This window comes from Aedes albopictus, chromosome 1 (genome assembly GCF_035046485.1).
Source record: "Aedes albopictus strain Foshan chromosome 1, AalbF5, whole genome shotgun sequence".
Taxonomy (NCBI): Eukaryota; Metazoa; Arthropoda; class Insecta; order Diptera; family Culicidae; genus Aedes; species Aedes albopictus.
In genome coordinates, this window is record NC_085136.1 from 307,703,621 (window position 1) to 307,718,021 (window position 14,401).

Sequence of the window (14,401 nt, forward strand, 5' to 3'; positions counted from 1 at the left end):
ATATTTTGCATCAGACACGGATCTCACGCACACGAAATATCTTCTTCCCCACCTGCAATATACTCCTTGCGCCGCGCTGTGTCGGCGGTCTCCTTTTTGACGTTCTTTTCCTTCGCACACAGTGTTGCCGAGTGACCGAGTTCACGGCCAAACGGGAAGATTTTTTTATGCTGACAAAACACAAACCAATCCGGCAACACTGTTCGGCGGCTTGCGCCAACGTATCTAAATGGTATGGTATTTAGATACTTTGGGCTTGCGCTTGCTTTTCGCTTGCTTTGCGAAAAATCGCCGATGACAGAGAGGAAGAAGAAAAAAAGTAAAAATTTTCATTCTGGACACTGGACGACCGCTGCGGTGTAGTAAAACGCGACGAAAAAACATCAGAACCGCAGCAGCAGAACAAGATGGACCTCTCGATGTCCTCCTCGGCGGCGAGGGAGGACCCATTCGCTAGCGCGGACAGCATCTTCAACCAGCAGGATCTCCCGGTCGTGTAAGTTCCAATCGAAGTGGCTTCTCGTGAGGAAGCTTTTTCTTGTGTTTTTCTTTTTCACTTGCACTTTGCGCTTCGCAGGCCAAATGACAACCCGGAGACGTACTGTCGCTTGTGTTTGACGACGCCCGATGTGGTTCCGCTGTTTCCGCCCGGGACCGACCCGAACATGTACATCCTGGAGCTGATCGGGCAGTACATCGGAATCGGGTTGACCATGGAGGATGACATTGCCTGTTCCGTGTGCAATTCCTGCCAGTTGATTCTGGACCAGTTTGATCTCTTCCGCCAGAACTGCCTGAAGGTGGACATTGCCATAAGACGGAGACGGCTCGGGTTGGATCGGGTGGTGAAGTCTGAACCACTCGCGGACGACGACGATGGAGAAGAGGTGGAACTTCCGTTCATCCGGTTGGACAACCGGGTCTACCAATGCCGGGTCTGTTCGGAAACCTTCCAGTCAATGTCGCTCTTTATGAGCCACTGCAAGGAGGAACACCCGGAAGAAGCCAAAATGTACAAATGTAAACATTGTCCCAAATCGTTCATGACCAAAACCGCCCGCCTGTCGCACATCCGATCTCACCAGCCGACCAACCCGGACAGTGACATCGGGGCCATCCGGGTTCAGGTCTGCGAGAAATGCATGGTCACGTTCGAGTCGTACAAACTGCTGAAGGATCACATCAAGGAGACGCACGCGAACGATCCGAAGCAGGAATCGCTGGTGTGCATCACTTGCACCCGGCAGTTCAGTCGGATCACCATCCTGCGAAACCACATTCTGCGCGTCCATCTGGGAAAGCTGCCGCACAAGTGCAAGCAGTGCGGGGAGAGCTTTGCGTATGCGCAGCAGCTCGCTGCCCATCTGAAGGCCGCGCATGGCATCAGTCCGGACGAGTTCGGCCAGTTTGCCGAAGATATGCACATGGACGAGCATGAGGAGGGAATGCCGGCTGGTGGAGGTGATGGTGCCGCACTGGTTCCATCGGGAGTTGGTGAAATAAGGATCAAAGAAGAGCCGGTGAGTTTGAATTTTGATTACAGTCGACTCTCCACATGTCGATGTTCTACATCTCGATATCTCTCCCTATCTCGATGGTTTGGTCGGTCCCTTCAATCTGCATACATTTTACTTTTCTACATGTCGATATCTCTCTATCTCGAAGCGATCTCGTTCGTTTTTGTTCTAGATTTTCTCTCCATATGTCGATATGCCCGTTTTTACAGCTTGCTAGACCTAATTTCTAAGGTGCAAAACATTCTGGGAAGGCGAAGTGACATCTGTTTGTTGACGGTTTTTCCTAGTTACGGACGATTTTTCAATCTAGTGTGCATTACAAATCGGTGCTTGGTTTCGATCTCTCCCTATCTCGATGGTCCCTTCAATATCGAGATGTAGAGAGTCAACTGTAGTCTTTTTTTATATGAAAGTCTTTCATTGAATGATTGTGCATATACCTACCCAATCAACATATTTTGAATAAGGCAAACTAAAGCGAAAGGTTTGCCATAAATCGTTTTATTTGCATCTCAGTCATCTATTTCTCAACTTAAAACTTCTTTGTATTGTTACACACTATCATCCTAGTTTTGTAGATTATTTAAACAATTTGTTGTGTTTTTTTTTCGGAGAATCGTTAGAAAATAACTACACCTTTTTTGTACAATGGTTGGAACAGAAATAACCTTTTATTATATCAAACATTAACATTAATGATTTACAAAGACTCTAATTTGTTAGTCAGACTATTTCAAACTTCTGCATCTTGACGCTTTATTCTCCGTCAAGAACTGAAAGAAGAAGAAAGTCTGCAGAGATTTCCTTTGATTGTCCTTGTACCTTATGTAGGTACCAGCTTGAAACATGTTCACCGAAATTGTTTAAAAACTTCTGTATTCTGCTGAGTTTATGACATGATTCCGCCAATGTTCCAAATTTTGCTTCAGTTTTTGACAACGAGACACATCTTCATTTCCTCGATCACAGCTGATCAAACCTCCACCGTTGTGTATCTAATGAATATGTCAGAGCTTTTTGTCTGGAGCAAGCACCGTCCCAGTGGGGACGTTTCGCCAAGACGAAGTTTCAAATATAAACAGCTATCCAGGTTTGAACATCGAAATCCAAGATTCAAAACATGGCGCCAGCTTCACCTCGTATAACGAATTTTTCAATCGGCAGACTGCTACCAAGGTGTAGAATTTTGCAATTAAGTAGGTATATCCTGGTAGACCAAACTTCAAAAAAGTAAAAATATTATTTCATTGATTCTTGTACCAGCTCTTGTTAGAAATGGACGTTGTTCCCAAGCCTTTTATTGGTTGATCATCACAAAATTTGGCGACGAGATTTCAAGTTTTGGAGAATTTTCAAACGAGAACATGTCACGGAACAACGGAAATCCGGACGGCGATCAAGCTGGATTCTCGGGAGGCGGAGAAGTAGACGTGTCAGCAGTCTCGATGTCGGAAAATATGCGTCAGATGGCAATCCAGAACAACCGTCTGATGGCTCTTCTGGAACAAGTCACAACGAAGCGCTCCTGAACACATCATTGAATCTCTCTCATCATCCATCAAAGAATTCCACTTCGATCAAGAAAACGGATTAACATTCGACCGTTGGTTCTCAAAATACGAAGGCCTCTTCAGACAGGACGCCAGAAACCTGGACGGCCCGGCGAAGATGCGGCTTTTATTCCGTAGACTCAGCGTTTCCGTTCACTAGAAATGTTTGAGTTATCTCCTGCCGAACCACCCACGCAATTATACGTTCGATCAAGTTGTGGAAAAATTGAAGACACTTTTCGGGCAGCAGAAGTATATTTCCAACAAGCGCTAAGATTGCCTTCAGCTATCCAAGATTGAAGCGGATAATTTCGTCACCTATGCTGGTATCGTCAACCGACAGTGTGAAGAATTCGCAAGCTTTTGCAAGAACACAAAAACTGTCAGTTGACCAATTTAGGAGCCTTGTTTTCATCTGCGGGCTGAAATCTGCGAAATACACGGACATGAGGACCCGACTACTAACAAAGCTCGAGTCTGATACAGCCGATACCAACATCGAAGCGTTAGTGACCGAATGCCCACGTCTGTCAAACTTGAAGCATGATACGGCGTTGGTCGAGAAGAAGCATTCACCTTCAGCAGCGGTTTAAGCGGTTCGTCAGTTCAAGAAGCAAGGCCAGAAGCAGTCAAAGGCGACATTACAAGACGGTAAACTTTTTCCATACCCGTGCTGGCAGTGTGGAGCCATGCACTTTGTGATATATTGCCATGCCAGTTCTAAAAACAGATGTGCGAGCAGTGTGAAAGAATGGCCCATAAGGAAGGAAACTGCAACTGTTCGTTGAAATCTTCAGCATCAACGTTCACTGTCGACAAGAAGATCAGCAATAAGCCAAATGAAGACAATCCAATCTGCACATTCGGAGCCGAAAACGTTACGTGACGGTCATGAACGGCATCGAAGCAGAGTTGCAGTTTGACTGTGGCTCGGATATCACGTTGATCTCACAAGAAACCTGGGAGAAGATTGGTGTTGAGAACCACTGGATTAGTCTCTCATACTCTCGCCGTTCTGCGTGCTCGTCAATAGCATTGTAATATGCCTTCGGCCGAATTGTAATCGCCGTGTAATGTAGTAACGTGTCGTCTTATAAATGTAACTTTTATGTAAATAAAGTTATGTTTTAATGTGTTATTTCGCTACGCCTGGGAGTTTAAATAAACAGTTATGTCTCCCGGCCACCCCGAACTCCAGGACGTAACAATGGGCAAGCATGCTATCAATTCCACTCGAATGAAAGCGATAACAGCATCTGGAGAACCTCTGGAACCTCTAAGAGAATTCACAACGACTCAAAAAGTCTGTAACTAGACAAACTCCAAAGCTTGAACATCATAACACCCATAGATTTTTCGGATTGGGTAGCCCCTATCGTTGTCGTCAAGAAACCCGGCGAAAAGGTACGTATATGCGCCGATTATTCCACCGGACTCAATGAAACAGTAGAAGCAAACCACTACCCTCGTGTATTGTGCAGATTCAACCGCTTGGCACCTGGTGCTTTTCAACAGCTTATGGCGAAAATCATAGCAAATTTAGAAGGACGCCTCCGTTTGTGTCTAGAGAAATGTATGTTCAACCAGGAGGAGATCAAATACCTGAGACTCATTGTCAATGAAAATGGAATCCGACCAGATCCAACGAAGATTGAAGCGATAATCCACATGCCAGTTCCAACCAACGTCAGCACAGTGCGGCCATTCCTTGGTGCTGTGAACTTTTATGGCAATCACCAACCGTTGTTGAATAATGAAGATTTTCAGATCGAAGAAGGGAATTCCAGTCCATACCACCAGTTGACTTCAGCGATTGGTACTCACGCTTTTGGTATCGAGTACGTCTCAACACAAAATTTTGTACACGCTGATGTTTTATCGCGTCTCATCAAAAACCACGAGAAGCCTGAGGAAGAAGCGGTCATTGTCATGTTCCATATCAAAGCTGATGTAACTTCCGGTCTTCAAGATACGTTATCAAATCTTCCTGTCACTTTCGAGGCGGTCCGAGATGCTATATCAAACGACCCAGTGTTTCAGAAGGGATCTACCTATCTGTGAAGCTAAAGCTAAACCATTCTACACTCACCGAGAATCGTATTCCATGGTTGGCGATTGCTTGATGATGAGGGATCGAGTGGTTGTTCCAAAGTGCATTTGAAAGCGTATCCTGAAGCGGATTCATCAAGGTTATCCTGGAATCGAGAGATCAAAGGCGTTTGCCCGTGGGATTGTTTTCTGTCCAAGAATCGATATTGACATTGCTCACTACGTATGCCGATGTTCAAGCTGTGTCAGCGCTGCCAAGTCCCCATCTCATGCGGAAGCTCAACCCTGGCCGAGAGCAAACGGTCTATGGCAACGGCTTCATCTCTGGATTTTGCTGGTCCCTTGGAAGGATGTCGTTACCTGGTTGTGGTGGACTCTTAGGGAGCATCCATTACGTCACGGCAAAATTGGGATTTTTCCGCCCCCCCCCCCCCTTTTCGTACGGGTTTTTGCTATACCATGACGTACTCAATGAATGACCCCTTATAGCAAATGGCCACAAATTCTGCAGACGTGATCACCAACAAGCTCAACAACTCCTTCCTTCGTGAATGTTTTGCTCGATTCGGTGTACCAACCCTGGTTGTAACAGACAATGGAAGCCAATTCATAAGTACATACTGAGTTCAGGGCATTTGGCGAAGAACTAGGCGTCGTTCATGTGCGCACCGCCCCATTTCATCCGCAATCTAACGGGCAGGTGGAACGGTTTGAAGATACCCTCAAGCTCAATTCGACTACAGCGGCTTTTTGCGACGCGGATGATAATGGAAGGACAGATCACATGGTGTAGGTACTCCAAAGCAAGAGTAGTGCCCCTGAAGTCGCAGACTGCCTATACCGCGGCTAAAGCTCCAAGAATGCGCTTTGACATGCCAGATGATATATGTTCTTCAATAGAAGATCGTAGTTTATATCAGGCCAAACATTTCAATAGGTCCTATCTACATTTGAGAGGCTCTCTTTGTTCACTTTCTCTTTCAATTATTGCAATGTAATGGTACACTTTTCAACTATTTTTTGCAGTACAAATCAAAAAACGATTGTTTTGACTATCGTTCAATGCAAGGAGACAATCATAATACAAATAAACAGCTGAGATATTAACGAAAGAGAGGGAAACCAAAGAGAGCCTCTCTTCTGCAGATTGGACCTTTAGACATGTTTGGCCTGATATAACTCGGACTTCTTCTTCTTCTTCTTTAGTGTGACTCCACGTTCCCACTGGAACTTGGCCTGCCTCTCTTCGACTTAATGTTCTTTGAGTACTTCCACAGTTATTAATTGAAGGGCTTTCTCGCCTGTCACGGCATGAATTTGTATAATGTGAGGCAAGCACAATGATACACTATGTCCAGAGAGTCGAGAAGCGTTGTGGATTTGGCTTCGGAGGGTTTGAAGCTAGTAGTAGCAGGTATAGCTGCGAGATCCAGACTTTTTCTACCGAGCGACAGTGCAACAACGTGATAAAGACGGGCATGGTGGTCTAGTGGCTACCGCTTTTGATTCGTATGCAGAAGGTCCTGGGTTCAATCCAGGCCCGGATTAAGGATTGCGGGGGCCCGGGGCCCGAGTGGACGTGGCCCTTCGGAGAGATAAGCAAAAATATTTTTCTTTATTTTCGAACAGTACTTCAGCAATATGTAGAATAAAGTTAATGTTGGAAACCAAAAAAGGTTTTTGTGGGGGCCCCTAAAACGTGGGGGCCCGGGGCCCGGGCCCCCCGGCCCCCCTTAGATCCGGCCCTGGTTCAATCGCTGACCCGTCCTTTGTCTACTTTGTATCTTTCTATATACTTTCTCCTCCTCTCTGCATATACAACTCATGTATATTCATATGTTCATAACAATCGCTAGAACAGAAACGGGTTGAAGAAGCCGTTTCCCTTCCTTCCAACTTTCACAGAACACTGCCAATCTATTATATAACGCATACGAGTAATGTTGGGGCAATCTTTAGCGGAATGATTGAATACCTCTCGACAGCAGATTACATTGCAATCAGCTTCAAAGCTGCAATTTTATTATAACTTCATTTAATACATTTGACTATAATATAATATAATATAAAACTTACATTTTAGTATTTACATCCACGATGATTTGATTCCCCAACACCATAACTTATCAGCTACCTCATGAACTATTATTGGTTTTCTATACCCGACATTATGCCAACTAAATTTTATCCAGTGGTGCCAGTTTCACCAAATAGCAGTAACATCACCACAACAAGTAATAAACACGTATTTTCATAGTAATAAACACACTAATCTTTCGCCTTACGCCTGGCATCCACGCACCAATGTGTGAACCCTTTGCAAACCATATCCCATCAACACTCCGATATCCGCATGAATTTGTGCAGACGCAGGAGTATATTCGGTCTGCTGTGGATGCAAACGATTGCAATCATCACTTCCTTCCCCGTCACCACATTGACAATACCCAAGCAACACACATGTTATAATAGAGTTACGACAGCGCAAGTTTTGGTTGTAGAGAAGTTTATTTTACGTAATTCTAACATTGTGTTGAAATAACGTAATATAAACTTCTATACAACCAAAACTTGCGCTGTCGTAACTTTTATATAACATGTGTGTTACTTGGGTAGTGGCAGGCGCTATAGTCGCCTAAAAATAGAAGATCACCAACAGCCATACATTGAAGATGCCTGCTAGTCCTCGGCAGACATCTCATTGGTTTCTTGTGTGAGTGTAGCTGGTCTGGCGATACTGGAGTAGCATCCACGGGTGGTCAATCAAGCTCAAGCGACAATGCTACAACGTGATGAGTCGTTGATAATGTTCTCCTCAGAGTTAGCAACTTTGTATTTCGAACTGGTCTTCAAGGAAGTGGCCGAATAGCTGTGCTGCACGATGTTCAGAGAAGAAAGGATCAATCTACCGACAACAACACCTGGTTCTCTCATTTCAACCGATTGTGTCACCGTATCTGAAGATACGGGTAAATAGGTAAAACGATGCCCTGTATGAAGGTCCTGATGGATTATAGGTACATCTTTGGAGGTGCCTCACACAGCTCAGTCGAGCTAGGTATCAACTGATATAGACAAAATAAAGGAGAGGTCTGACGCCTGACCTGGTATGTAGCGATATCAGTCAGTGCCAGGGATTGGACAAACGAAAGATTCATTTGTTTTTATTTCCAACAGTTCCAAGAACTGCGAGCTAAGCCAACCGTTACACAAATGAGTATCCTAGTGCCCCTCTTTGTGGAGGTCGACCGACGCGTGGAGAAAAGATGGGTTTTCTTGATCACCTGTATAACGCCAAGAACGATATACATATTTGGAGGTAGTCTTACCTTACTGACCATAATAAGGCCTGAGTGTTCTCTGCTGTACGTGCCTGTCGTCTCCATTCGACTCGGTCCATGATTGAGCGTCTCCAGTCCCGCAATCTAAGGGTCCGCAAATCGTCCTCCGCTTGATCCAAAACATCTTCTTGTACCGATCGGCTTACTATCGAGAACCATTTTAATCAGGTTGCCTGAGCCGCCGTTCTGATAATCAGGTTGCTATCCGACCCTGATGTCGCGTCGTGACCCTCTCACCGTAGCCTTCCGATTTTCGCGGTGTGGCCGATGATTGGTTCTCTCAGCAGCTGATGCAGCTCGTGGTTCATTCGCCTTCTCCAAGTCCCGTCTTCCATCTGCACTCCGCCGTAGATAGACGTAACATTTTCCGTTCTAAAGCTCCAAGGGTGCGTTGGTCCTCTGTATAGTCCAAGCTTCGTATGCCCATACAAGACTACCGGTCTAATCAGCGTTATGTAGATGGCCAACTTCGTGGCGAACTTTATTCGATCGTTCATCTGCCGGGCACATGATCCAACAACTTTTTTACGGGTAGAGCAATCCGAAAAGTTCTTACACCGGACAATCGGCCTTGATGTGATAAATCTTGTACATAGTATTCATGTCTATAAATAAATTTCTTCTAGATAGATACTCTTTTGAGAATTTTCGATTATATCTTCCTTTGTTTTCTTGGCATGAATTGTAATACAACAAAAAAATCACAACTGTCTTAGTACTCGTTCAGTATAAGTAGAAATTACACTTTCTTCTTCTCAGATGGACCCGTCAACCGCAGCGTCTACCGCCATAGCTGATCTCAATCAGCTGCAGAAGAATCGCTACGCCTGTATCGAGTGTTCCGCAAAGTGTGAGAGTCCCGAAGAACTGCGCAATCACCGCAAGATCCACCAGGACCCCACCTGGTGGAAGTGCAACCACTGTCGCAACTTCGTCAAGCACCAGGAAATGCATCTCCAGAAGAAGCATCCGACGGTCAGCGAGAGCGAAATGGATTCGTCCTTCTCGGTCCGTTACCGCTGCTGGATGTGCCGGATGTACTTCAAAACGCTCTACCAGATGGAGATCCACGCCAACATCAAGCATGACATACCGCTGCCGGACAACCACCAGCCACCGCCACCGTCGGAAGAGCTGGAGGAAGGCGAAATACGGCCGGAGTTTCCGTTGGGACATCCGCCGCTGGCGCCGCCGCCGCAACGTGCAGCTGCTCTTCCGTCGTCCACGCTGATACAAGCCGCCGCAGCCGGACTTCCTGCCGGTATTCCTCAACCGATGACCGTACAACCGCCGCTGCCATTCGCACCGGAGCATTTCCCACTGTTGCTGTCCCAGCTGGAGAACGGGGCACTGGATTATCTCCGGGAGTTCAGCAGGTAAGGAGAGATGTAGATTGCAAATCAGGAAGAATCATTTAACATTCCCTTTCTTTTCAGACTGCTCGACCCCACCAACCAGCTCGGATTGGCTTCCCAGCTGGACATCAAACCGAACGTTGCCGCTCTGAACGCGGCGATGGCCATGGATCTGTCGGGCGGCAGTGCCCTAAATCTGACCAATTCCAGCTCGGTGATGAACTCGACCATGAAATCCGATGGCGGCGGCGGTGGATTCGAGACAGTGGACCTCGATAGCGAATCCGAGGATGACACCTTCATAAAGCTGGAAAACAAGGTCTACCAGTGCAAGTACTGTCCGGAAACATTCCGCCATTTGCAGCTCATGCGGAAGCACACCAAATTGCAGCATCCGTCGGAGTGGAAGAGCTTCAAATGTGTCCACTGCAACCGGCGGTTCCCATCGGTACCGATGCGCGACCGACATGCTCACTTCCACAGCTTGAACCATCCGTGTAAGTGTACGGAGTGCGATCAGATGTACAGCTCAAAGAAACGGCTGGCAAAGCATTTCGAGATGTTCCACAATCGGAACTCCCACAGTTTCTCGCTGGAGCGTTTCAAGTGCGGTTCCTGCACAATGACGTTTGTCGAGAAGAAGTACTATGATTTGCACACGAGAATCTACCACGAGAAGAAGCCACAACGGTTGAAGAACCTCTCGGAGAAGATCCAGGTGTGCGAGAGATGCATGACCAAGTTCGATTCCAGGGAGCAGCTGATGAGTCACATCCGGGAGACGCACCAGGGTGACCCTCCGTTGAAGAACTGCATCTGCACAACTTGTCACAAAGATCTGAAAACTATCACGCTGCTGAGGATCCACATCATGGTGGTCCACATGGGCATCAGTCCGTTTGTGTGCCAGCACTGCAGTGCCGATTTCCCGTCTCGTCACTGGCTGCTAAAACACATGGAGAAAGAACATTCCGAGATCGCACTGTTCAAGTGTCCCTTCTGTGACGATTCCTTCACCACAGAAGCTAGATTGATCGAACACAGGGACAAAGCACACGTCGAGATGGAAACGGAGTACGATGCGGCCACCGGCCTAACCCTGTATCCGTGCACCAAGTGCGATAAGAAACTCTCGTCCAAGGATCACCTGGAGAAGCACCTGATCAAAGCCCATCCGTCGTTCATGTTGATGTACAAATGTCCTATCTGCCAGCAAGCTATCCGTTACCGGAAGCAGCACATGCGAGTGCACCACGATATGGAGTACATTCCCAAAGAGCACCACTATCAGCTGCGCTACAAGTGTCACTGTTGTTCCAAAATGTTCCAGCAAAAGCGGAACCTTCTGGCGCACCAGAACTCGCTAAACAACGAGTGCAGCCGGTGTCAGATGCGCTTCAAGACCAAGAAGAACCTCCAGGCGCACATGGCAGCTCATCGCAGCAACAAGTCGCTCAAATGCGAAGACTGCGGGTTGGACTTTGGCTACCGGGCCCGGTTGGACACGCACCGGGCACGCTACCACAGTCCCAACTCCACACAGGTCCTCAAGATTATCAACTGTCCGTACTGCCCGAAGTTGTTCATCAGTCCGAGCAACCGGGAACGACACATTGCCGCGAATCACGTGCACAGCGAGTTCAAGGTCAACTGCAATCACTGTCCGGTGCAGGTGACGGACACGGCCGCGCTCAGGAAGCACTACAAGACCGTACACCCGGCGGAGCGCGTCACATTCAAGTGTCCGGCCTGCGAGAGGTTCTATCTGAACTTGTCTAGCTTCAAGGATCACTACAAGAAGCACAAGGACGAGGCGGACAAGAGCACCGGCAGCACAGTGGATGGATCGGACGTGGACGGCGAGGATGTCGTGAAGATCAAGCAAGAAGTGCAGGACGTTGAGGAACCCGGTTACGTTGGTGATGCAAGTCCGGTTAAAATTAAGCAGGAACCCGGTTATGTTGGCGACGCAAGTGAACCGAAGATTGAAATTATGGAGGAAGGCGAAGTGGTGTGGGGGGATGTTAAGAAACACGAGGAACCGATGGGGGAGAATGCAGTCACTGTTAAGATCGAGAACATGGAAAACGGTGAAGTTGCTAATACGTGTGAAACGAATGTGAAGACCGATGAAGAGCCGAAGGTTAAAACGGAAGGGGAGAAACAAGACTCCGGTGAAGTACCTGCTGCGAACGAACCAATGGACGTTGATCAGGAGGTAAACGATGGGGGAAATAATCCAGAAAACGTTGGGGGAATTGCGGTCAAAGATGCTGAGGGAACGGACGAGGATGAAAAGATGCTTGTTGACAAATCTTCAGAACAGAATGGGGCTTGTCAAGAACCCGCGACAGCCCAAGTAGATGAGGATGCAGAGAATGCAAAGAATGATGCAGAAATCGAGGGCAAAGACGATTTACCACGTGGGGAGAAGACAATCGAAGAGAAGGCATCTGTTTTAGAAGTGGAAATGGCCGAATCGTCTGTAAAGAAATCGACCGATCAGAACTTGCCTAAGGAACAGGTAGAAAACAACGTTGAAGTGGAAGCGCGTCTGGAAGAACCGACTGTCAACTCGGTGTCAACGGTGGACAAAGCAACTGAAGAAATGATCTCGGAACCTTCGTCGTCGACAATTGCTGAAGGATCCACGAAACAGAATCGAGAGGTAGCCGACGAAGTAATCGTCGCAAGATCTGATGCTAAAGAAGAGACAAAGGCAGAACAACAGGACGATCAGGCAACAGCGGAAGAAGCATCAACAAACGTTGATGATCAGACGGCCGGGGATCCGACGGCCTCTGAGGAGACGGCGGTAAAGGCTGCAGGTGAGACTGATCCAGCGAAGTCAACGGTCGACACGCAAGAGATGGAACCGAAGGTAGACGTCAAAGAATCGACAGATGTGTCACAAGAGTCAAACACGGTTGCAGAAAAGGAATCAGAATCAGATATTAAGTTACCTTCTGAGGAGGTCAAAGCGGAGGAAACGTCAGCAGGCGAATTGTCTAATCAACCTGTTGGTGAGCATGAGAAACCGGGGAAAGTGGATACGGAAGAAACGAAATCGGCTAGCGATGAATCAAATCTCGAAGAAAAGACACCGGTTGGGGAAACGGCTTTGGATGCATCAGTCAATAAGTCAAAATCGGCTAACGAACAGTCGGAACAAGGAATAGCTTTAGGGAACGATGTAGTATTAAGCGAAAACGCTACTGTGGGCGATGCACCGCAGGTAGAAACTAGTAGTGATAAGGACAAACTCGAAGTCAGTGAAGCAGACGGGACAAAACCAAAAGCAGAAGCAGAAGTGCCATCGGTTGACAAGCCAGACGACAAAAAAGATCCTCCAGAGTCATCAGAAAAGGGCGAGACGTCCGAACAATCGAAAGATTGCAAGGAGGGTGCAAACCCCGAACCATGCCATTCCGCAGCAGAAGAGAAGCAAGAATCTCCAGCAAACGTCGAGGAACCTCCGGAGGAAAACAGCAAGGACGGACTAACAGCATCGGAGGACCTTCGCTCGGTGAACAACTCGCCGTCGTCCACCGTAGTCGATTCGCCGTACACGATCGCGGAATCGTCCAACGAAGCATCGGAGATTTCGGAAACGTCCTCGGTCACATCCGAGCGGAGTACCTCCAAGCGAAAGTCCGCACCGCCGCACGAAAATCGTCGCATCTCGACGCGAAACGTGCTCAAGCGCAAGCAGCGGCTGATGGTGGTGCTGGATCCGGTTGACGTGGACAAGCTGATGACGTTGAAGCGGGACAGTTCGTCTTCTCCGTCGTCGCTGGAGGCCCGCGTTACCCGGAAGGGATCCGCTTCGACCAGGGCCTCCAGCAGTGAGTCGCAGCCGGCCAGCCTGGACGACCAAAGGCCAAGCGCCAAGCGGTTGCGACGGGAGCGCAGGACTCCCAACTCGGAAGGTAGCCTGGCGGGAGGTTCGTAAGTATTCAAAGAATATTCTATTCTACGCGTAAATAATATAGAAATATTGTGTTAGTAGTCTATGTCGAATTTTGTCTCAAGAAGTTTACTATAAATGTAGTCCCCCTACCCAGCTATGCGTATTGTAATGGTACCCCATTATATATCAATAAACCGAATTAGTGTGGTGAAAGTTGGGCGGAGTTTCCTTTGTCTTGGTAGTTGTGAAAGCCTTCTTTCCCCGGGGAAGCTATTATGGTGGGTGTTCTATTGGTAGTAGTAGTATAATTTGTTGAAGCACTATTTTTGTGATCTCGTGTATTAATGCTGGTATGATTCTTTTCACATTGTTCGATTTCCGGCAATGAGGAAGCGGACTATGGCAAGCCATGTAGAAAGAAGCAGCGAAGAACTTATTCGTGTTTAGTTAAGTGAAGTGAAGTGTCATATGAACAGATCTGGACAAAATTGTCATGATTCAAAAGTTTGAGGGGAGGGCGTGCTCCTGTCGTCTAACACAGAAATCTTAACAAAGAGCGGAAGAAACAGGACCAGTAACAAATCTTGGAATGTGAAGCAATGAAGTAGAAGAGCTACCTTTAAGAAACTCAACGCATTTCGCAAAGACTTCAAAACTACAAGCTTGATAGATGGAAACA

At 47.2% G+C, this 14,401-nt stretch overlaps 1 protein-coding gene across 1 annotated transcript; it reads left to right on the plus strand.

Moving 5' to 3' along the window:
* The first annotated feature begins 259 nt into the window (after positions 1–259).
* Positions 260–13,935, plus strand: LOC109408277 (uncharacterized). The gene is made up of 4 exons (XM_062860763.1): positions 260–496; positions 578–1,557; positions 9,191–9,833; positions 9,894–13,935. Exons 1-4 carry the CDS (start codon positions 408–410, stop codon positions 13,762–13,764), a joined length of 5,583 nt encoding a protein of 1,860 aa, XP_062716747.1. The 5' UTR covers positions 260–407; the 3' UTR covers positions 13,765–13,935.
* Positions 13,936–14,401: the final 466 nt, after the last annotated feature.

Excerpts from the sequence above, each read along its gene's own strand:
- LOC109408277 (XM_062860763.1), top strand. The coding sequence starts at position 408 with ATGGACCTCTCGATGTCCTCCTCGGCGGCGAGGGAGGACCCATTCGCT. Across the intron at positions 497-577 it reads CAGCAGGATCTCCCGGTCGT|GCCAAATGACAACCCGGAGA; the intron begins GTAAGTTCCAAT and ends TGCGCTTCGCAG. Across the intron at positions 9,834-9,893 it reads TATCTCCGGGAGTTCAGCAG|ACTGCTCGACCCCACCAACC; the intron begins GTAAGGAGAGAT and ends CTTTCTTTTCAG.